The sequence below is a fragment of the Sceloporus occidentalis genome, unplaced genomic scaffold (genome assembly GCF_023333645.1).
Source record: "Sceloporus occidentalis isolate IW3139 unplaced genomic scaffold, rSceOcc1.0.p SCAF_7, whole genome shotgun sequence".
Lineage (NCBI taxonomy): Eukaryota > Metazoa > Chordata > Lepidosauria > Squamata > Phrynosomatidae > Sceloporus > Sceloporus occidentalis.
Window position 1 is genome coordinate 95,400,249 of NW_028316987.1, and position 23,535 is coordinate 95,423,783.

The following is a 23,535-nucleotide window of genomic DNA, read 5'->3' on the forward strand; positions in this document are numbered from 1 at the left end:
GACGATAGCTAGACAAAGAGGAGGAGTCGAGAGAAGGTTTTTTCAGAATTGGGGAAATGAGAGCATGTTTGAAGTCCGAAGGGAAGGAGCCTGTAGAGAGAGAGAGATTGAAGACATGGAGAAGCGAGGGCAGAAAGGAGGGAGCTATAGAGATTAGAAGAGGAGTAGGAATTGGAACAAGAGGACAGGTTGCAGGTTTGGCAGAATTCAGAAGTGAAGAGAGTTCATCCAAAGAAGCAGGAGGAAACACAGAAAATTTGTTAGGGGAGGGCGAAAGAAGATTATGAGCAGAAGAAGGTGGCTCACAATATAAAAACACATTAAAACAAAACAAAACAATTGACACAATTATGGGGAGATGCAGTCCCTCAAATAGTCTGGACCTAATGAACATCACCATTTCTTTCTTTTCCCCAGCTTTGTGAACTAAAATATATCAGGGCCGTTCTTTCTTTAAGGTTTGCTAACCCACTGGGTTTGTTGTTGCTCTGTGCCTCCAAGTTAACTCTGGCTCCTTGCGCTCCTCTCCCAGGGCTTTCTTGGCAAGATTTGTTCAGAGATGCTGGCCATTGCCTTCCTCTCAGGTTGGGAATAGTGTGACTTGTCACCCAGAGGGTTTCTGCTGCTGTGCAGGGACTCGAACCCTGGTCCCTTGGAGCGCAAATCCACTGTTCAAACCACTACAGTATTCAGGCTCCCATAGGGTTTGCATGTGCAAATAGCCAGAGTTTGGGAAAGTCACTCTTTTGGAGTGACAACTCCCAGCACTCCCAGAGTTGTCATCCCCAAAACTAGTTGTCTCTAAATTTCAGAATACTCAGATTCAGTTGCAAATAAAAATGCAAAATAGATGTGGGTAGGAATGTGCTGTCACAGTGTTGATGCGGTTAAAAAGTCTGTCCCATTTGCAAAATAGCTGGGGAGATGTAGCATTTGGCAAGATCACAAAATTTCCCCTACACTTTTGTGTACCGCTCTGCATGAGATCCGCTGAAAACCTCCTATACTGGAGTATACAGAATGGGAGGAGAAAACACCAAAATTTACTCCCCTGATCTTTTATCGCCAAGAATTTGGAAATATTGCCATGTATTTATTTTAAAATGCTTTTGCTGCCCTGTTGATCCAGCTGTGCAAATTATTCCTTTCCAAGCAGTTTGGGATTCAGGGCGTAAGGCACCTTTTTCTTGGATCACTCTCAAGTGTGGTTCTCCCAGCAGACGGAGTGTTGTTTTAAGAGGATGTGGGCTTTGCCAAGTTGCGCACGTTCCAGAAGATTTTCATTTCAGCTGCTTTTCTCTCCAGCTGCAAGAAAAATCTACGACGGAGTTTTGCTTGTTTGAGGGAGTTAGCGATGGGTCGGTTTCTGGTGGGCACAATGTTGTTGGTTGCGGCTTTTGGGGTCTCTGGGGCATCTTCTCCAGTGTTGGATGTTGCTTCAATGTTGACCCCTCTCGAAGCAGCCAGGATGGCAGTGGAGGACTACAACGAAGGAACCGGAGTCCCAGACGTTTTTAGGCTGCTGAAGCTCAGAAACACCCACAAAACGGTAAATATATTAAATAGTGAGATTTGGGTTTGAGACGGAGGTAGGATGAGGCCTTGAGGAGCTGCTTTAAGGAATATCCTTACAGCCAGAGACCAGACCGCTTTTCCCACAAACCCCTAGACACCAGGAGTCTAGTCATTGTAGTCCCAAAATTACCTTATTTTTCCAACCTGTGTTTACAGATTCAGACTGATGCTTCTCTAAGAACAAACTTGTGGATCATTGAGAACAAGTTCAACTTCAATTTATTATTCTTACTATACAGTGGGCAACCAATCATTGGGAAGAACTTGTTTAACCAAGCTGATCCTGTTCCCAATGATCCACAAATTGGTTCTCATAACAAGAGTGTTGTTGTTGTTGTTATTGTTATTGTTGTTGTTGTTGTTACACAGTTGGCAATTTAAGCTGGGAACAACTTGATTGACCAAGTCGAACTTATTCCCAATGATCCACAAATTTGTTCTTATAAAATTATTATTATTATTATTATTACTACCACAGAATGGGCAACCCAATCATTGGGAAGAAGTTATTTCACCAAGTTGAACTTGTTCTCAATGATCCATAAATCATCTTACAACAAAGATGATTATTATTATTATTATTATTTATTAATTATTTCTTACCTGCCTCTCCTCTTGGATCGAGGCAGGGAACAACAACAACAAATCAACAATGAACACTGCCAATTATAACACATTAATTTTAAAAGTTTATAAAAGTGTTAGTCTGGTTTTACCCAACATTGGCACTTTCCAGGCCCATTGGATTACAACCCCCATCATCCACAGCTCAGTGGTGATCTGCAAACTTGAAATGGTTTGGTTACTTTTGGCATTCCAGCAGTTTTTCAGTCTTTTACAATCCAAATTCTTTAGCTGAAATAATTTCCCTTTTGGGTCCACCAAGCGCATGCTGTTATGTCTGTCCGTCCGTCTGTCTCTCTGTCTGTTGTTGTTGTTGTTGTTGTTATTGTTGTTGTTGTTGTTGTGTGCCTTCAAGTTGTTTCTGGCTTAACAGCGACCCAAAGGCAACCCTATCAGAGGGTTTTCTTGGCAAGATTTGTTCAGAGGAGGTTTGCCATTGCCTTCCTCTGAGGCTGAGAGAGTGTGACTTTTTGCCCCAGTGGGTTTCATGGCCAAGGTATGAATCGAACCCTGGTCTCCAGAGTCCTAGTTCGACACGCAAACCACTAAACCAAAATATAAATAAAAACAAGCATCGGTCTTTCCTAGTGACACAGTCAGACTTTCAGGTGTTGCTTTTTAACGACACTGTTAATAATGCTGGTTTTTAGCTAAAAGTATGAGGCTTGAAACACTGTTAATCTCTTCTTGAGTGTGTTCTGGGAAGGATGACACTTCTGTCTTCCTCGGCTGCCAAATGCTGCTAGTCAGGTCACACTTGCTATGCTATGCTGCTAAAAACCTGCCAGAAGATCCTGGCAAAGGCCAGCCTGGGGCACAGTTAGGGGAAAAGGCTTTCCATTTAGTTCATCCTATGCATCAACCAGAATATCTTCTCTAGTTTTTTCGCAGTAGATTTGTTTACTGACTTTTAACACATTCTAAATACTTTCCCCTTTTTTCACTGTATCTCCAACCATTGCAGAGGAGGGCAGCATTTTTAAAATTTAAATGCCTTAGAAGCATCTTCTCTGCTACCTGTTGCATTATAAAGCACTATCAAAGTTTGAAAACGTTACCTTTTTTGGACTACAGCTCCCAGAATCCCACAGCCACTGGCCATGCTGGGGGATGTAGTCCAAAAAAAGTAGAGTGCAATGCAGAGGTCCAACCTTGAGTTTGCCAATGTATGCGCAACCATCTTTAGGTATTAAAGCACCATGCATATAATAATCCTCTCCCTTTTTGCCCCCCGTCCAAAGAGATTCGGCTGGGGGGTTCATTTCAGCATGAACTTCACCGTCAAAGAAACCCTTTGTCAGAAAACATCCAGCTACAGGATGGGAGACTGCAAATACAAGCCAAAGGGGGTAAGTGACAGAGGAGGGTCGCTTGTGTGTGCTTCCTCATTCATTGAACTGAACTGACTTGTATACAAGAGTATATTGTGCATTTTGCTTGGCCAATAAAGGTATCACTGGTGGATTTTGCTTTGCATTGGTTAAATGGCCAATGCAGCTACTTTTGCCATGCTTCCTGAAATGACTTGAATTGAGTTGAATGACATCTAGTGATCTAGGAATCCTAGCAGACCACAAGCTGAATATGAGCCAACAGTGTGATGCAGCAGCTAAAAAGGCCAATGCGATGCTAGGCTGCATCAATATAGTGTCTAGAGGGGAAGTAATAGTGCCACTTTATTCTGCTTTGGTCAGACTCCACCTGGAATAACACTGTGTCCAGTTTTGCACCCCAGTTCAAGATGGATGTTGACAAGATGAAGCATGTCCAGAGGAGGGCAACCAAAATGGTGAACGGCCTGGAAACCATGCCCTATGAGGAAAGACTTAGGGAGATAAAGTCATGTAATTTAGCCTGGAGAAGAGAAGGTTAAGGGGTGATATGATAGCCCTGTTTAAGTATTTGAAGGAATGCCATGTTGAGGAGGGAGCAAGCTTGTTTTCTGCTGCTCCAGAGAATAGGACCTGGAACAATGGATGCAAGCTCCAGGAAAAGAGATTCCACCAAAACATAAGGAGAAGCTTCCTGATGGTAAGAGCTGTTCAACTGTGGAAGATGCTGCCTTGGAGAGTGGTGGGAGTCTCCTTCTTTGGAGGTTTTTAAGCAGAGGCTGGAGGGCCATCTGTCGCAGGGAGGGCTTTGCTTGTGACTTCCTGCATGGCAGAATGGAGTTGGACTGGATGGCCCTTGGCCTGGGGTCTCTTCCCTCTAGCATTCTATGAGTCTATGACATTAATTATGGAAGTTGCAACCCAAAATGTTTTTGAAGAGGTGGCAGTTCCCCATCTGGGACGACAGGCATTTGACCCCATCTCGATTCTTCTCTTCCTCAGGCGATAAAGGATTGCTCTGCTGAAGTCTCCATCCTCAACTTCATGCAAGATTCCCCCTTGACCTCCGTGAAATGCCGGGTGAGACCCTTTTGACAGCTAAACCAGCAGAGCCATGGGTTTTGTTTCTACTCTGCCTGGCAAGAATATGAGCTTTGTGTAGCTATGGAGGAGGAAGAAATCCAAGGGGTGCTGCCCCCAGGAATATGTCGGCACACCTGGGAATATTGCGCTTGTTGCATTTCTGCCATGCTGCTTGCTGCATGACTCAGGCCAAGGTTATGCCCTTGCAATATCATTGGTTTATTTGTTTAATTAATTTTATTTTTATCCTGCCTTTCTCCCAAAGTGGGACACAGAGCAGCTAACAATATACATAAAACACATTAAAACAGCAATTAGAATCGTACAATTAAAATTGGGGGGAAATTAAAAATTTACAAATATAAAATTTAAAACATACAAAGTTAAAAATAATAATCTAAAACAAACTCCCTCAACCCCCCCCCCCCAATAAAACCAAGCCTGCAAGGTCTTAAAAGCCTTGTTTAAACTGTTTAAATTAACGGTCTCTTTAAATTAAAGGCTTTTTAAAATTACACAATTTAAATTACACAATTATATGGTGTAAAGGTGGCACAGTGTTTGGGGATTTTAGGTCCAATCCCAAACACCATCAGCTTATTTCAGTGGCCTTTGAAGAGTTACTAAAATGCAGCCTCAGTTGCCCCCTTTTTTAAAATGGAGCGAACGGCAGCCAGCCTCACAGGACTGTTGTGTATGGATTGACGTGTGGGAGAGAGAGATGGGATTTCAAACTGTTTAATAGTCTCAGGTTGTAATCCTGCCATGCACAGCAAGGTGTACTAGTTGCACATGCAGAACTGCATTGCGCATGGGCATTTAACACTCCTTCTATATGTACCTTGGAGCTCCTTCTCATAGCCAATCCATGGCTGGTGGAGAGCAAGGCTGGAGAGGAGGTGTTTGGCTGTGTCCCTGCAGCCAGAAGTGAAATGATTACTACATCTTCTGCCGAAAACCCTGAAAGACTCCCAGCAGATCTCCATGACATCAACTCAGCTTCAACCTATGGCAACCCTATGAAGAAGAGGCCTCCAAGAAACCCTGTCAGGAACAGGACCCAGAGACCTGGCCATGTGGTTCTGCGATATTAGTATGCAAAAGGGTCTTGCAGCACCTCTGAGACTGACTCTGGAAGAACTTGTAGCATGAGTTTCTAGACCTTTAGTCTCAAAGGCGTTGCAAGATCCCTTTGTGTTCTGTTACGAACACGTCAGCTTCAAACTACAGGAAAAGGGACTCCTCCTCAATATTAGGAAGACCTTCCTGATGGTAAGAGATGTTCAACAGTGGAAGACGCTGCCTTAGAGAGCAGTGGAGCCTCCTTCTTTGGAGGTTTTGAAAGAGAGGCTAGATGATGGCCATCTGTCAGGAGTTCTTTCGTTGTGAGTTCCTGCATGGCAGAATGGGCTTGGACTGGATGGCCCTTGGGGTCTCTTCCAACCCTGGGATTTTCTGATTCTAAGTATTGCAAAGTCACATTTTCCTCAGTTGCAGTCTCCCTCTTTTCCTACTTCTTCCCATTTTATGAAGCTTTATTGTCTTTTCCAATGAGATGCCGTCTCATGGTGTGTCCAAAAGAAGGCTAGCCTCTGTTTAGTGATACTAACTTCTAGGGAACATTCAGACTTAATTTGCTCTGTCTATATGTTTATTGCTCATCATATCATCTTCTGTTCTTTTCAATCCTAGCGGGCAAACTCTGGCGGACGGAAGACGAAATCCAGCCCTGAACCCCAGATGATGGAGGCATCAGCCCCTCGAGCGCAAGCGGACTACTATTTCCCATCGTCCTATTCTACCGCAGCTCTGAAAGCCATTGCAGAAAAGTAACAACATGGCACTCTGCTCAACCAAATGGAGAAGGAGGATCCTTTCTCTCAGATTGTGAGATGTTTGTGTGTCTATTTTCAGTTTTGTGCAAGACTGCTGCTGCAAAGCCCTTAGTGAGGTGCAAACATTTATTGTAGGCTTATCAAACCCATTATATTGTTAACATATTATTGCTCATTGGTGCTGTCCATGTGTCATTACCATATATTGACCTGACCCTCAGAGTTTGTGAGGTCTTTTTTTGTGTGTGAGATTTTGTATATTTCTAACCTGGGGTCAAAGAGGTGCTACATCTGCTCCCAGTTTTAACACTGAATTTTAAAAGGCCTACCCAAGGTGCTGAACTGGATCTCCAAATGAGGTTCAGCACCTTGAATGGCCTGAGTCCTCCACGTAGAGGAGGCTCATTGAACCAATGAGAATCACACAAGTCTTATCTCACCATTTTAAGATTCAGTGGGTCTCCTTTGGCCTTTATTACCAATAGTGTTCAGGACAATAACTAAGGTAAACATCCCCAGCCTACTAAGCCACTCCTCATAGGGTTTGGTGGTTTCCAGATCTTTGACTGTCTTGTGGACACCATCCTTTGGACACCTTCCAGCTTGTCCATATCTTTCTTGAATGGTGGACATGTTTCAAAACTATACTTTTCCTGTCCAGAAGTCCTTATGTCTGATCAGCAAGACTGAAAGAACATTACTTAGAATTATAGAGATGGAAGAGACCTCAAGGGCCATCAGGTCCAACCAAGACACAATCCAAACACTTGCAACAGATGGCTATCCAGCCTCTGTTTAAAAACATCCAAAGGAGGAGACTCCAATGCTCTCCAAGGCAGAGTCTTCCACCATCCAGCAGTTCTAACCGTCAGGAAGATCTTCCTAATGTTGAGGTGGAATCTCTTTTCCTGTAGCTTCCATCCATTGTTCCATATTCCAGTCTCTGGAGCAGCAGAAAACAAGATTGCTCCATCCTCAATATTGGCATCCCTTCCAATATTTAAACAGGGCTATCATGTCATCCTTTAACTTTCTCTTCTCCAGGTTAAATATACCTAACTTCCTAAGTCTCTCCTCATAGTGGATGGTTTTGGTGGCCCTCCTTTGGACATGTCCCAGTTTCCCTTCTTGAATTCTGTTGCCCAGAACTGGAGACAGTATTATTCCAGGTGAGGCCTGACTAAAGCAGAATAGAGTGGCACTATTACTTCCCCCAACTCCTTTGTGTAAAATCTTTACTATGCAGATATATTTTAGTTCACATGACAGAGGACAAGGAGACAAAGGGGCTTGGGGACATTCCAAGCTTTTGCAGAAAGGAGTGCAATGGCTTCTTGTTAAGTGATGTATCCCTGTGCATGCTTTCTGGTTGCAACTACCCCTTTGCCTTGCCCCAGGGCAATGGGGAGAGCATGCCACCAGCCTAGGAAAGCTCCATCTTGGCACTGCCAGGGAGTCTAACCCATTGCCAGCTGCGAGGAGTTTCATCTCCTATCATCCAAAGGACATGTGAGCTGTTCTCTGCTGTAAGGTACAGGCTGCACCCATTACTCACCAATAAATAAATCTTATTTGACACCAGTGGCGGCTTCTTCTTCTTATTATTATTATTATTAGTTGTTGTTGTTGTTGTATCTCCTTTTCCCCCAAAAATCAGGACTCAAAGCAGTCCACAACTTAAAAGAACAATATGGGTAAAAACACGCAAAAAGTGAACATCGAAATACAAGTTGAGTTTCTCTTATCCAAAATGCCCGGGATCAGAAGCCATTTGGATTTTGGATTTTTTCAGAAATATTTGCATATACATAAGGAGATATCTCTGAGATGGGATCCATGTCTAAACATGAAACTTGTTTATGTTTCATATACCTTCTACACATAGAGGTCACTTTATAAGACTCACACACGTGTGTGTTTGTGTGTGTTGTGCATGCCTTCGAGTCACTCATGGTGACCCTGTGACTTTCACAGGGTTTTCTTAGGCAAGGCATCCTCAGAGGTGGTTTTGCCAGTTCCTTCCCCTGAAATAGGGCTCACAGCACCTGCTATTAATTGGCAGTCTCCCATCCAAGGACTAACCAGGACTGGCCCTGCTTAGTTTCCAAGATCAGAGGGGAACCTGGTGCCTTTAGAGTATTTTCTACTCCCTGTCAGTTGATTTGGATTAAGAAGCGTTTGACTTTACTGGTCTCGATATCTCTTCCTCAATGTGACATAAATTCACCAGGCTGGCTCTTTTCTACTAAAGGTTTTGCTCTCAGTGACCCTTTCAACATTATACTTTATGTGAGTTTGCTTTACTCATAAATGGTGGGTACTCTTCCTGGAGTAGAAGAACAAGGGAGAGCACCTCCTGGAATGAGGAAAGAGGTTTTTGCTCCCAGTGACTGTGACTGTGACTTTGTGACGTATGCCAATCTTTGCAATGGTCGGACTGCAGATTTCGGATCACGCTGGAGGTTATCTGTTCTGCCCTCAGTGTCCCCAGCAAAAATCCAGACTTTTTATGAGTTCTTTCACAGAGGAGGAAAAGAACAAGATGGACTATCTCCTATTGAGAGCTGGTATTTCCAAGGAGGAGATCACAACAGCTATCATACTGCCAATATGAGCACATCCAGGCATTGGCATTCAAAGACATAGCCCTGTTAGTCTGGAAAATTAGTATCTAAAGGGATTTCATAGCACCTTTGAGACTAACTGAATGAAAGAAGGTGGTAGCATGACCTTTCACAGACTTGAGTCTATTTCCTCAGATGCACAAAGCAAATGATGGAAGATGCTGCAAAGAGAAAACCTCTCATTTATACAAAGATCCGGTGTAGACTTAGAAGAAGGAGGAGTGAAGATAGGAGGAAGGAACAACAACAGTCTGAGATATGACACCATATGCAACTGAGCACTAAAGTTAATATAGTCCAATCCATTGTATTCTTCCCCATCACCATTTACTGAAAAGATCTGGACAGTGAGGAAAGTGGATAGGAAGAAAATCAGTGGTGTGTATATTGTGCATTACTTGTCTCATTGGGAGAGTAAAGGCAGAGGGAAACCAGGCCAACAAGTGGAGTAACTCCATGTTGGCCTGTTATTTCCCAAAGACAGGGAGCATGGATATTTAAGGATCCTTGGTCCTACAAATATGGCAAAACCCCCAAAACTGCTGCCTCCCAAGAGCCACGTAAACAGCAGCCCTGTTGCATCATTTTAACATCTATATTTTTTTTCTGGAGAAAGAGGAAACCATCCCAGGAGCCAGTCAGAATTTAGGCAGCTTGGGAGGAGTCTGACAAACCACTATATAAATGCATTGGAGAGAAACATGTAAGTCATCTCCCATCACAGCTGGACCTTCTTCGGGCATCTTCCAAAGGAGTCTTCTCTGCTTTGGGAGTAAGTATGGATAAATAGAAACATAATTTCCAAACTGAGGGAAGTAATAGTCCCACTAATGAAAAGCATAGATACAGGATGGGGGACATCTGGCTTAAGGAGACTTTTACGTGTGAAAGGAATCTAGGAGTGCAAGTAGACCACAAGTTGAACATGAGTCAACAGTGGGATTCAGCAGCTAAAAAGGCCAATGCGATCCAAGGCTGCATCAATAGAAGTATAGTGTCTAGATCAAGGGAAGTAATAGTGCCACTCTATTCTGCCTTGGTCAGCCCCCACCTGGAATACTGTGTCCAGTTCTGGGCACCACAATTCAAAACAGATGCTGAGAAATTGGAGCCATGTGTCCAAAGGAGGATGATTAAAATGGTGAAGGGTCTGGAAACCATGTCCTATGAGCAACGACTTAGGGAGCTGGGTATGTTTAGCTGGAGAAGAGACGGTTAAGAGGTGATATGATAGACCTGTTTAAATATTTGAAGGGATGTCATGTTGAGGAGGGAGCAAGCTTGTTTTCTGCTGCTCCAGAGACTCTTTTCTCCAAGAAAAGAGATTCCAGCTCAGTATTAGGAGGAACCTCCTAAGAGTAAGGGCTGTTCGACAGAGGAACACACTCCTTCATCAGAAATGTTGGTGGAGTCTTCTTCTTTGGAGGCCTTTAAACAGAGGCTGGATGGCCATCTGCCAGGGATGCTTTGACTGAGAGTTCCTGCATGGCAGAATGGGGTTGGACTGGATGGCCCTTGCATCTCTTCCAACTCTACGATTCTATGGTTCTATGATTTTATCCATCTGTCTGTTTCGCTTCCTTTAGGTATCTGGTGTTGGTTGCCATAATGAAGCTTTTTGAAGGGCCTGGCCTCCTTTCCTTGGCGATGTTGGCAGCTTTGGTACCCGTATCTGAGCTGGCAGCAGCCACTCCGCCTCCTCACATCAAGCCCAGATACATTCATTTCCTGAACCAACACCGGGATAACTCCAACACAAACACCGGAGGAACGTACTGCGACAAGATGATGGAGAAACGAGGGCTGACCCGTCCAAACTGCAAGGAAAGGAACAGCTTCATCCATGCCTCCGATACAGACATCAAAGCCGTGTGCGGGAATCAAGGGGAGCCCTATGGGACCCAGCGCCGGAGCTGCAATAAATTCCGTGTCACCACTTGCACCCTGAAAGGCGGCTCAACCCGTCCCCCTTGCAAGTACACACATGACAACAGGCCTCGCTTTATCGTCATTGCTTGCGACGAAGGGTTCCCGGTCCATTACGACGAAGGCAAAGTCATTGTAGATGAGAAATGGCCATGCAAAAAGTAAACTGGCCTGCTTTCCTCTCTGCTGGAATGGCCTCTTCCACTATGGCTGCTTCCCTAGTAGCTTCTTTCTTCCGTCCCCGATCCTTGATTTTGACAAAATAGAAAAGCAGCCGTGATTATTAAAATCTTTCTATCGCAACCCTTGTTTCATAAAGTCCAGCTCCGGACTTCTTTGCTAATCTTTGTCAACCTGTATGCAAGAGAAACAAATACATCTTGTCTTGCAGCATTCCAAGTCTCTTGTGGTCTTCCATTACTTTAAAAAAATTAATTTGCTATTTTAGGGCAAGAAGGAGAGGGGTGAGGATCAGGGCAAAATGGCATATACAGTATATTTTTATACTAGACTTGCCACATCTTCAGAAAAAACAACAACCAGGCCTGCTTGCGGATATTTAGCGGCACTTTTGATATCCTGAAATTGGGTAAGGGAAGAATTGCTGTTAAGGAGGAACAGTTCAATCTTGTTTGATTTGTTTGATTGCAAAAGCCTCAAGAGATGTCAAGAATAATCTTAAAATCAAATTGCTTATATGTGCAAGAGAAGCGACCTGTTTCCAACCACCTTCCTCAGAGAAGATATTGAAGCAGGATTCAGTCTTTGCCATCTAGCATTGTTGTTGGATGCCTTCAAGTCATTTTGGACTTAAGGTACCCAAAGGCAACCCTGTTTACAGTGGGCTCTTGGTATCTGCTGGGTTTTTGTTCCAGGACCACCTGTGGATACCAAAACCTGTGGATGTCCAAGTCCCTTTAAATACAATGGGGTATTATTATTATTACTACTACTACTATTACTACTACACTGGGGCTTTGGTGTCCATTGTGGTTTGACTCCAGGACCCCTGGTGAATTATCAAGTCCCATTAAATACAATGGCATAGTAAAATGGTATCCCTTATATAAAATTGCAAAAGCAAGGTTTGCTTTTTGGAATTTATATATTTCCATAATATTTTCAAACAGTGGATACTTGAATCCATAGATTAAAAAAAATCCGTGGATAAGGAGGGCTTGACCGTAATACTGTGTGACCTTGTGTGTCCAAATTATTATTTCTTCTTGTTGTTTACCCTTTAAAGAAAAATACAGGCACTGTTTCCAGGACATGGTGGTATTTGTCTATTGGGATAAACAAAGGCGACACTGACATTTTGCATCCCCATCAATAAGAGCCCAACTCAAGTCTTGCCTTTTTTATATGTCCCTTTGTTCTAATCTCCCTTCAGGATCCATCCCAAATTCTTATGCTTTTATAGGAATGAGAGGAGCATATGTGGGCATCCCTGATGCCTCTGCAATAAGGGACAGAAGCCAAGAAGCTGCCTGGCACCAGGGCAGGAGGAAATGTCACAGGTGCAGAGCGGGGGCACATGTCAGCTGCATTTATTTCAATGTACTTTTCTTGGGCTGCAAAACAAGAAGCAAATTTAGTGGAAACCGGGTGCCTAGGGACACATTCAGTGGTAGGTGCCCTTCATCTTTAGTCTTGGCAAGGCTCCTCCAATTTTAAAAGTCATGCGCTGGGCAGAGATTCTAGCAGGAAAGCACTTTGCTAAAAACTGCAGTTTTTAACAGCCTGGAAACAGGCTGAACCAAAGTGGACCAAAGTACTTTGCATACATTTTAACAGACTAAAGGTGCACCTTTGTTTTTGGGTGATCTTGCTGGTTGTATGATTCTGGAAGCTGTAGTCCAAAAAAGTAATATTTCCATCTTCTAGTGGGAGGAAGAGTACATGAGGAAGCCAGAACTTGGGAAAGGGGTGGTGGTGGTACTACAAATCCCAGCATACTCAAGCCAGCCTGCCTAGAGAAGGATTCTGGGGACTGCAATCCAAAAAAGTAACTTTCCTGAGCACTGGGTTTTCCTGTACCTAAATTCCCTCTGAACTATTACAGAAGTAAGGGCCGGTGTTCTTAGATCATCCCAACTGGAGGCTTCAGACCATTTTCTTTTCTTTTACTTCTTTATTTTTACTGTTTTATAGCCTACTCTCCCCACAAAGGCATTGAGTACATTAACAGCAAGACATAGAAACAAAATACCAATATAAAATATCTTAAGAAGCAATACATTAAAAATATAAAAAACAAAACGTCTTGGAAAACATAGCCACAACTAATCCCATGCCTTCTTCTGTAGACACCCAACACCCAAAATAAGGTCTTGTGTTGCTCCCCACAAAACCACTTCAGGGGGAAGAAGTTTCACCTCCCATAGATGGAGTGCAGCCACCAGATTTTTATTGGGTTTGCTGGCTGAGGACGATGGGAACGGGATGAGATACCAGATTGGGAAAGGCTTGGCTATACTGAACACACTGAATTTCCCAGGACACTCAGTCAAATTGGATGCAACTGCAAGAAGCAAGCCGGTTTGATCCCCCTTCTGGGCTTTCCTACAGCACAGCATCATGGGTTATGTGGTTCACAGGTGCTTGCAGAATGGCACCCCCCAAGGCACTCTGGTCCTGCCAATGGATCTGTATCCCAGTTTCCTGTCCCCGGTCCTTTAGAAACCCTCCCTTCCCTCTCGCCTGCAAGGGGACCTGAGTTGCCAAGTGTTGGTTGTCGCATTACATGGCGGGTCCAAGGATAACAACAGGAGGGATGTTGGGGGCCAAAGCAGAGGTCTGCTACCCATCTAGTCCTCCGAAATGTCCCAAACGGGACCCTCCTGCGCTGAGAAAGCGAGGAACAGAAGTCTGGCAAGATGGTGACCTGCACACTGGCGTAGCTGAGGGGTCGTGCGCGGGCTGCCTGCAAAATGGCAGTCTTGTCGGCAAAGCGCAGCAAACGAAAGACCAGTGGGCGGGGCCTTCCGCTGGGGTCCCAGGACGCACCCCCGGGAACCCGCCGGGCGCTTTCGATCTCTAAGGGCAGGCCCTCTGGGGGGAACCCCAGGATAGCAGGAAGAGTCCGCTGCAAGAAGGAGACGGCATCGTTGCCTTCGACTCCCTCCAGTAACCCCAGGATGCGGAGGTTATTGCGGCGGGAACGGTTCTCGAGAGTCCGGCAACGGCCTTCCATCCGCCGGACATATTCGCAGAGGCTCCTATTTTCCATCCGGAGAGCAGCCAGCTCCAGAACCCAGCCCCGGGAGTCCTGTTCAAGCCTGTCCATGTGATTTTGCAGCTGGGAAACGTCTCTGCAGATGGAGCTCATGTCCGCAGACAAGCGGTCAAGCTTCTTGGACAAGACAGCTCCAAGGTCACCAATCTCCTCTTTGCCCGCCGGAGGTTTCCCATTTTCCCAGCTACAGAGGGGTGAAGATGGGTCAAGACTAGGGCACCTTTTCTTCGAAGGGTTTCCTGACTCAGCTTCACCTCGGGATTCAAAACTGCAGGATGTCGCAACTAAAGCCGGGCTGTCATCATCCCTCGCTGTAATGAGAAGGCAAACATATTTTTAAAAGGTAAGAAACATTTCTTCATCATTCTCTACTAGAATCCAAAAAGATTCAACATAACCCCAGTTCTGTAAAAGATCTGCAAAACTTCAACCTGCTTTGGATCCAAACTACCATGCCCTATGAGGAGCAGCTTAGGGAGCTGGATATGTTTAGCCCAGAGAAGAGAAGACTGAAGGGTGACATGATAGCCATGCTGAAATATTTGAAGAGATATCATACTGAGGATGGAGCAAGCTTGTTTTTTGCTGTTCCAGAGACTAACTAGGACACGGAGCAAACCATGCAAACTACAGGAGAAGAAATTCCACCTAAACATTAGGAAGACCTTCCTGACGGTAAGAGCTTTTTGACAGTGCAAGACGCTGACTCAGAGGGTGGCGGAGTCTCCTTCATTTGGAGGCTTTTAAATTTGTTTTACATTTTTAAATTTGTTTTAAATTTCACAAAAGAGATGGATAGGTTGCTTACCTGTAACAGCATTTCTTCGAGTGGTCATCTGCAAATACACACAAATGAGTTGTTTTGCGCCTGCGCAGTAAAGCTCAGAAACTTCTGGAATCACGAGGCAAATCACTAGCTTTACTGCGCAGGTGCAGAATAACCCATTTATGTGATTTGCAGAGACCACGAAGAAGAATTACAGTAACAAGCAGGACAAGGCTATTTAGGATCCAAAGTCCAGGGCTGCTTCCACCTTTTACATTTTCAGGTTCATGTGGAATCCTATTTCCTTACCTGTCACAAGTGCTCTTTTCTCTCCGCTCGCGGGTGAGTTAGAACAGCTCCACTTTGGCACGCAAGGCTTAAATGCGAGCAAACTCCGACTCATCACACATGGATGTTCATTCCCTTTGGAGCAGCTCCCCAAGCCACAGGCGGGAGGACTTATGGGGGTGGCACCTAAGGGGTACGTAAGACACACAACCTACATTAACTGGAGAGTGTAAGGATTATGACAGAACTCTTCATTGGATCCATCAAAAAGTCATGCAGTGGCTAAACAATATGATGCCATTTATTTCCTTAAGATCTACAATGGACTAACCCTGTAATCCTCACCATGTCTACTCAGACGTAAGGCATCCTGAGTATTATGGGACTGCTTCCCAGTGGTAGGATGTAACTGATTAAAATCAATTAAGATACCTATTATGTTAGAGATCTGCAACAAAAAGAGGAAAGTCAATAACATTTATTTTTAACTTAATTGCTAACGGTAGAATTTTATCCTTAACGTAATTCAGGATTAAGCTATTAGTGAATTACAATAAGTGAGGGGAAACCTACTAAAATGCCAGGAAATGTTACTTTCCCAGATGGCTCTTCTTTTTTGTACCCAAAGTCTAGTTTTTTTTGATTGCTGAGTTACTGTTATTTGTTTTCGTTAATTCTTAAGGGTCAGGGATTTCCAATGTTTAAGTCACAAGATACAAATTGCTCAAGAATATTTCTAGAGGAATGAAGTGTGTTACAGGCTTTTGAGTTTAGATGTCTGGGATCTTGTTTATGGGTTGCACAGTGTCAAAGTACTCCAGCAGAGCAAGGATAGAGTTACTGGCATCTTGTTCCACAATTCAATTGTAAACAGGCTGCACAACATTGCTATTCAACATAAGCATTGCTAGCACAACCAACACATAACTCTGCATGCCGAGATTTACGCTACATAGTCCTGATGTTCAATGGAAGTGTGGTGCTGGAAGAGAGTTCTGCAGACTGCCCAAAAGACAAATAAATGGGTTTCACAGCAAATCCATCCCAAGCTCTCACTAGGGCCCAAAATGACTAAACCGAGGCAGTCATACTTTAGACATAGCATGAGATGACGTGAGTCACTGGAGAAGACAATAATGCTTAGTAAAGTGAAAGGCAGACTGCATTACAGGTAGTTTGACCCAGTCAAAGAAGCCAAGCTGTCCTGAGTCTGCAAGGCCTGAGTAGCGCAGTTGAGGGAAGGGTGGTTTGGAGGTCACTTTTTCACAGGGTTACTATAAGCTGAAGTTGACTTGATGGCAAACAACAACAACAAATCCTGAATTATCTGCCAATGGATTGTACCACTGTGCACTGGATAGTATGGTGTGTGCCGCCATTCTGTACCAGATGACCCAACTCCCCATCAACACCTATGGAACCTCCCAAACAGCATTCCTATATTTGTTCAATGAAGATTATGACAATACAGTGCGCCCGCACCATATGCGGGCGCACTTTACACAGCTTTCAGCATATGCTGAAAGCCGCGCAGGGAGGAAGGGGTGGCATGTTCCATAGGGATGAATGGGGTGCATGCCTATGGTGCGTGTGCGCCACCATGCCACCATGTGCACAAGCCCCATTCATTTAAATGGGGCTTGAGCATACACGTTATTTGTTTACGCAGGGGAGTCCGGAATGGATCCCCGCATAAACAAAGGGCACACTGTATGACATAATGAGAACATAATTGAGCATCGGCGTGTGGCGTAGTGGTTTGAGTGTTGGACTATGCTTCTGGAGACCAGGATTCAACTCCCAGCTCAGTTATGAAACCCACTGGGTGACCTTGGGCAACTCACACGCTCTCGGCTTCAGGAGAAGGCAATGGCAAACCTCCTCTGACGAAATCTTGTCAAGAAAACCCTGTGATAGGCTCTCTCCCCTTGAGGCCTCCATAAATCAGAAATGACTTGAAGGCACGTGACAACAACCACAACAATAGAGCATCTGCATTTCTGAGTAAGACCCCCACCTTTGGGCAACCTCTGAGAAAGTGCCTCCGCTTGTGAAACAGCATTTATGCCAGTGCAAAGCCGCCCAACCATTCTGGGCACAACTCCCACTTTGTCAGATGCTGCATTAACTGACCTCCACAACTGTTGCCAATCTCAGGGGATGGCATCCTTTTTGAAGGCTCCCTTTGTGGGCTGCTCAGGAGTAAGGGATCGGCACTAGCTCTGTTTGGGGGCTTTTCCTTCACAACCCGCCTGAGACCTGTTTGAAGTAAAAAGGGGGGTGAGGGGAGGCAACTGACTGGGTAGCGCAAGACATCCTTTGGCTAATAACAACAACATCAGTTTTACAGTTTGCCAAATTGTTACTGACTGAGGTTTTGGACTGTTTTGGACTGTCAACGATTTAGATTCTGTGCAAAAATCTAAACTGCTACTGCTACTGCTGCTGTAACTACTCCTGTTTCACAGACGAACAAGTATTACTGACTGGAGCTTTGAAGCATCAAAGATTCAGATGCTATCTAAGTATCTAGGAATTTGTACCATCAGATAACCTTCATATATTTTAATCTGTTGCTCCCCTCCTTGATCCATAGTGAGAGGCAAGTAATAAATAAATATAATTATCATTGTTACTGTTGCTATTATTATTATTACTATTATTATTTGGCAACTTCAAAGCAGTGTCACTTTTTGGAGCTGGGCTGTTGTGATCCTGTCCACAGTGATTTCCTTCAAGCCTTTTGCCAGCCCATTTGGAATTGCTCCCAGAGCTGGTTTTCTTTTCCCAGGAGCAATGAATCTCCATTTGTCATTCTTGATATTTCCTCACCTTTTCCCTCACTTTGTCTTCAAATTTGATGTCTCCCTGGAATTGCCAAACATCTATCATCCACACTTTCTTTTCCCAACCCCAGTTATGGCAGTCATAACATATCCTTATTCTTATTTTCTTTACTTATATCCAGACTTCCCTCCAGCATGATATACAGTCAGCCCTCGGTATCCACTGATATTTTTTATCCATGGATTCAAGCATCCACAGCTTGAGAATATTTTTAAAAATATATAAATTCTAAAAGTAAATCTTGTTTTTGTCATACATAAGGGCCACCATTTCACTTTATCACTGTATTTGGTGGGACTTGAGCATCCACGGTTTTTGTTATCCGTGATGGGTCCTGGAACCAAACCCCAGCGGATACCAAGGGTCCACCATAAATACAAACACAACAACAATAGTGACAATGATGCTGTAAGCCAAGGTGAGTCAACAAGATGATAATCATTAACTATTGTTGTTGCGATTAATGATGATGATGATTAAGTTGATTCACATTGTCTTAATTAAAACAAATGCTAGTAATATAGCAATAGCAAGTAGATTTCTATACCGCTTATCAGTGCACTTAAGTACTCCCTAACCGGTTTACAATGTGTAAGCCAATTGCCCCCAACAAGCTGGATACTCATTTTAGCAATCTATGGAAGGATGTAAGCCTGAGCCCCTGAGATCGAACTCACAACCTTATGGCTTCAGTACCAGCATTTAACCCATTCCAAGAAAAGGCATGCTGCTTATATATGCATGCACCTTCTTGACAATATCATATGTAAGACCATTGGGTCTTGGGCAAGTGCCAACATCTTCCCAACCCAGGCACAATCCCAGCAGCTCACCTTCCTTGGATGCCATCGTGGCATTGGACTCCTCTTCCTCTTCTTCCTCCTCCTCAACCTGTTCATGCCCTGACTCTCCTTGTGCATTTCTGGCCAGGGAGCAATTGGAGGAGCCAGGGCTGGGGCTTCTTGTGGTGATCTCCTTGAGGCACTGGATCAGGCCCTGGAGGGGGCTGCCCTCAGTTGCTGCCTCTGTCCAGAGAAAGACCCACAATAGGGATGTCCACAGTCAAGCCCTAGAGCTCCTGGGTATCAAATCTAGAACTTGGATTGTAACTCCTAGACTCAGGTCCAGGATGAGGAGGTTGCCTTGGAATGCATCCACGCTACACAATTATACTGCTTTGGTACCACTTTAATGGCCATGGCTTCCATCCTAAAGGATCTGTAGTTTGGATTTACTTATTTACGTTATTTATATCCCACATTTCTCTCAAAATGAACCCAAGGCTGCTCACAGTATGAGTTGAAAAATAATATAGAATTATAGGAATGGATAATATGTCGCTGTATGCCTTCAAGTTATTTCCTAAGCTGAACCTATCACAGTGTTTTCTGGGCTGAGAGTGTGTGCCCAAGCTCTGGGGTGATCTTATATAGGAAGATATAGGGGCTGTATACACAGGCAGCGAGATGCCGCCCCTTTTTGCCCTGGATTGGGGCCATGGCAACCGCACACTGCATCTTCTACAGGGAGCAAAAGGAAGCTGCAAAAACAGCTTCTTTTTAGTTCCCTGGAAGTGGTGCCATAGCCACGATGGGGCGGCATGATGATGCCCCTTCTGCGCTGCACCATTTTGGTGGTGCGCTGGAGTCAAACCATGACACCGTGCGCTCTCTAGAAGGATGTGCGGTATCATGGCATGATGGGGCGGAGTCACAGCATCCAACGTGTGGATGCTGCACCATGGCTCCGCCCACAGGCCAACACAAAGTGCCAGTCTGTACTGGACCACAGTCTTCCAGATAAACTGCACCCAAGCCAATTTGGGTAGGTACTTAGAATTCTGTTAGAGAATTCTAGGGGTGGAGACCACTAGCAGAAAGAATTATAAGTACTTCTCACAAATCTACAAATCTCAGGATATCACAGGATGGAGCCATGGGTGCTAAAGTGGTATGAAGTTGCTATAAGTGAACAGTGTGGACCTCCTCATCCCAGCACAGAGGGATGCAGGTTTTAGAACACACACAAGACACACATACCTCTTCCAGGACCTCTCCTAGATTTTGAAGCAGTTGGTGCTGGTGGAAAGAGCCTCTTACCTTTTTCTCTTGAGTCTGTGTTGGTCTGTATGTCCCATTCCCGTTGCTTTGAGTTGTCCGGAGTTGCACTGCTAGAAAGCGGCTTTGAAGACCCTCTTGTTGAAGTCGCTGCCCCTTTCTTTTCTGCTATAGGAGGCAAACCGAGAAAACTCATAACCTTCAACTCCTTGGTTTCAGAGCCAAAATCTTCTGCCCTGCTCTGCGAGTCACCATGTGTCTGTGCCTTCCCTGGGAGCAGGGAAAGAGGCAGTGGGCTTTGCAATGCAGGTGTGTGGGTATGGGTGTGTATCCATGTGTTTGTGCCTTCAAGGGAGCAGAGAAAGAGGCGGTGGGCTTTGCAAGGCAGGCAGGGCCGATGTGGGCTTTTGTCATTTACATCCTTTAATACATGCCCCTGAGTTGTACCCTTGACTTATCCACGGATCATATTAAAATCCAAAAATTTGGCCCCAAAACCTTCCCTCGATTTGTATGATTCGCAGAGACCACGAAGAAGAAATTTATAGCGCTTTATAAATAAAGGTTAATAATAATAATAATAATAGCTAGCACATGAGTATATACGGTAACAATGCTCACCTTCAGCAGGGGGATGCTGTGCTCCCAGGTTGCTGCACGCCGCCTCAATTTCTCCAAAGGAGTCCTGGGTTGGTGTGGTGGGACAATTCCAAGTACTAGTTGCTGGTGTTGATGTATTTCTTGGGCAGTGCTCTGGATCACTGTTGTTTCCTCCTAGAGCTTAAGCACAAGAAAGATACTCTCTACAGAGTCAGTAATGGGATCCTGTCCAAAACCCTGTGATGGGTTCGCCTTAGGGTTGCCAGAAGTCAGAAATGACTTGAAGGCACACAACACACACACACATGTGCAAGTATTCCAAAAGCCAAAAAAAAAAAAAAAAAAAGGCAATGGGCCCCACCTCCAAGATATTTCATTAGGTATATATATGCAAATAGAGTACAGATATTCCAGAATCCAAAAACATCCAAAATCCAAAACACTTCTGGTCCCAGTTTGGATAAGTGAGACTCAACCTGTATTCTGATACTGGCATTTCCGAGAGAGGATGGGGATCTTGACTCATGTCAGAATAAAAAGAAAATGCCATCACCATTTCCAAGAGCATGTTTACAAAATCCTCTCACTCCAGGCTCCAGACCAAAGTCAGCATTGCAAAAAACCACCTCTGCCTCACTTACCTGGAGGACATAATCCAGCATTCCCTGCCTCGGGTCCCCTGTACACTCCATGCTGCCAAGTGTCAGCAGGTCTGGCAGGAGGAACGTGGGAGCTGAGCATTTGGCTCACAGCAAGGCCCTTCAAGCAACTATCCTGGCCATAGAGTGGGGAAGCCGAGGGCAGCCGTGGGGCAGGGAGCCTCCTTTCCTCCAGCCTCTCATCCTCAGAAGAAAGGACTATCGGTGGACTCCTCTCCATCCTCCGGGACTCCATCTCCTTTTGTCTAACAACTTCGTCCACCCCAGTTCCTTGGTATGTCTCTGGGAAAAACAGATATACATAAATTTGAACACACTCCCTTGGAGAGTGGTAGAATCTCCTCCTTTGGAGGTTTTTAAACAGAGGTGGTTAGTCATCTGTCAGGGGTGCTTTGAGTGTGAGTTCCTGCATGGCAGAATGGGGTCTCTGGAGCAGCAGGAAAAAAACTTGCTCCCTCTTCTATATGACATCCCTTCAACTATTTAAACAGGGCTACCATATCACCTTTTAACCTTCTCTTCCCCAGGCTAAACCTATCTAGCTCCCTAAGTTGCTCCTCATAGGGCTTGGGGGGTTTCCAGACCTTCCACCATTTTGGTCACCCTCCTCTGGACACCCTCCAGCTTGTCCACATCCTTCTTGAATTGTGATGCCCAGAACTGGACACAATATTCCAGGTGAGGTCCAACCAAAGCGGAATACAGTGGCACTATTACTTCCCCCAGTCTACAAAAACATGCATCTGAGGAAGTAGGCTGAAGTCTACGAAAGCTCATGCTATCAACTACTTTCTTTCAGTTAGTCTCAAAGGTGCTACAAGATCCCTTTGCATACTGATTCCATCAGTCTAGAAACTACATTCCCACTGATGCAGTCTAGGTTCATACTGACTTTTTGAGCTGCTGCATCACACTGCACTCATCTTCAGCTAAGATTCCCAAATCCCTTTCACATGTATTGCTGTCAAGCCTGGCTTCCCCCATCCCATATCTGTGCATTTCATTTTTACAGAACAGGTGAAGTGTCCTACATTTCTCCCTGTTCAAACTCCCTCAGCCAAATTTAATTTGTTACGGTCATTTTGAGTGGATCCATACATGTCATCCTGAGACCTGCCTTGGCCACGGTCCGACCAGGTCCTGGTCCGGAGGCTCTGCTGGACCTTGTCAATTTCACTCCAGTTGGAAGTGAAAGCAAAAACGTTCGGTGTATTGAGGTAACTCGGCCTTTGGATGGGGATCTCTTTCAGGCAATTCATCAGTCTGTGGAGGGGAGAGCTTTCCGCATTGGCTTCCTGGTCAACAGAATCAGAGATGCAGCTTGTGGGACACAGCGGGAGGTTGCTGGAAGCACCACCACCTAGGAGAAAGTCAAATACAACCTGACCAGAATGTTTACCTCACAGGAATCCCTCCCTGTGAACATGGGTGAGCAGTTGCATGATTATTTTTCTCCGTTTCGCCTCCATTCTCACATGTACGATCGGTGGGAATGCAGAAAACAAGGCCTTCTCAGTGGCTACTCCCTGACTTACTCTCCTAACTACTCAAACCCCTAACCATACTCTGACTAACTAATCTTGACAGACAACCCTGACCAATTATCTTACACCAAGCTTACTCAAACCTCCTTAGACAATCCATCAATCACCACTCGATCCTAACACTCGATTCTCTCCGTTCCCCCCTAACAGAGCTTTACATTATAACATTTACTACACAGTGTATACACACCTATATGCTCATGGCATCCTGATACACCACACATACTACAGTGGACCCTTGTTATACACTGGGGTTTGGTTCCAAGATCCCCCATGTACAACAAAATCCGTGGATCCGCTCAAGTCCCATTAAATATAGTGACATAGCAAAATGGTGTCCCTTATAAAAAAGGGAAAATCAAGGTTTGATATTTGAAATTTATACTTTTTTTGAACGTTTTCAAACCATGGATGCTTGAATCTGTGTATAAAAAATCTGTGTATAAGAAGGGCTGACTGTATAACATTGGTTAACGCACAGCTTCATGATGCTCTTGGCCAGTTTATCATATCTTCTTTCTGGTTCCCAGGCTGCACA

At 44.6% G+C, this 23,535-nt stretch overlaps 3 protein-coding genes across 5 annotated transcripts in view; 2 read left to right on the forward strand and 1 right to left on the reverse strand.

Moving 5' to 3' along the window:
* The first annotated feature begins 1,205 nt into the window (after positions 1–1,205).
* On the forward strand, positions 1,206–8,029 carry LOC149310150 (cathelicidin-2-like). The gene is made up of 4 exons (XM_089533797.1): positions 1,206–1,549; positions 3,441–3,548; positions 4,533–4,610; positions 6,306–8,029. The coding sequence occupies exons 1-4, from the start codon at positions 1,355–1,357 to the stop codon at positions 6,444–6,446; spliced, it is 522 nt and encodes a 173-aa protein (XP_089389923.1). The 5' UTR covers positions 1,206–1,354; the 3' UTR covers positions 6,447–8,029.
* On the forward strand, positions 6,438–11,339 carry LOC149310151 (ribonuclease-like). The gene is made up of 2 exons (XM_089533796.1): positions 6,438–6,500; positions 10,659–11,339. Exons 1-2 carry the CDS (start codon positions 6,451–6,453, stop codon positions 11,161–11,163), a joined length of 555 nt encoding a protein of 184 aa, XP_089389922.1. The 5' UTR covers positions 6,438–6,450; the 3' UTR covers positions 11,164–11,339.
* A 1,818-nt stretch (positions 11,340–13,157) lies between these two features.
* LOC149310152 (uncharacterized) overlaps positions 13,158–23,535 on the reverse strand; it is a 45,938-nt gene continuing 35,560 nt past the window's right edge. Inside the window, exons 20-27 of one of the 3 annotated variants that reach the window (XM_089533800.1) lie at positions 22,571–22,813; positions 21,436–21,735; positions 20,816–20,974; positions 20,237–20,362; positions 18,971–19,162; positions 17,424–17,549; positions 15,312–15,476; positions 13,158–14,547 (exon numbers count right to left, since the gene is read on the reverse strand). In XM_089533800.1, coding sequence (XP_089389926.1) covers positions 13,577–14,547; positions 15,312–15,476; positions 17,424–17,549; positions 18,971–19,162; positions 20,237–20,362; positions 20,816–20,974; positions 21,436–21,735; positions 22,571–22,813 — 2,282 coding nt within the window. In that variant the 3' untranslated portion in view covers positions 13,158–13,576. The remainder of the gene's footprint in view (positions 14,548–15,311; positions 15,477–17,423; positions 17,550–18,970; positions 19,163–20,236; positions 20,363–20,815; positions 20,975–21,435; positions 21,736–22,570; positions 22,814–23,535) is intronic. The other 2 variants (XM_089533798.1, XM_089533799.1) reach the window with 2 other exon arrangements.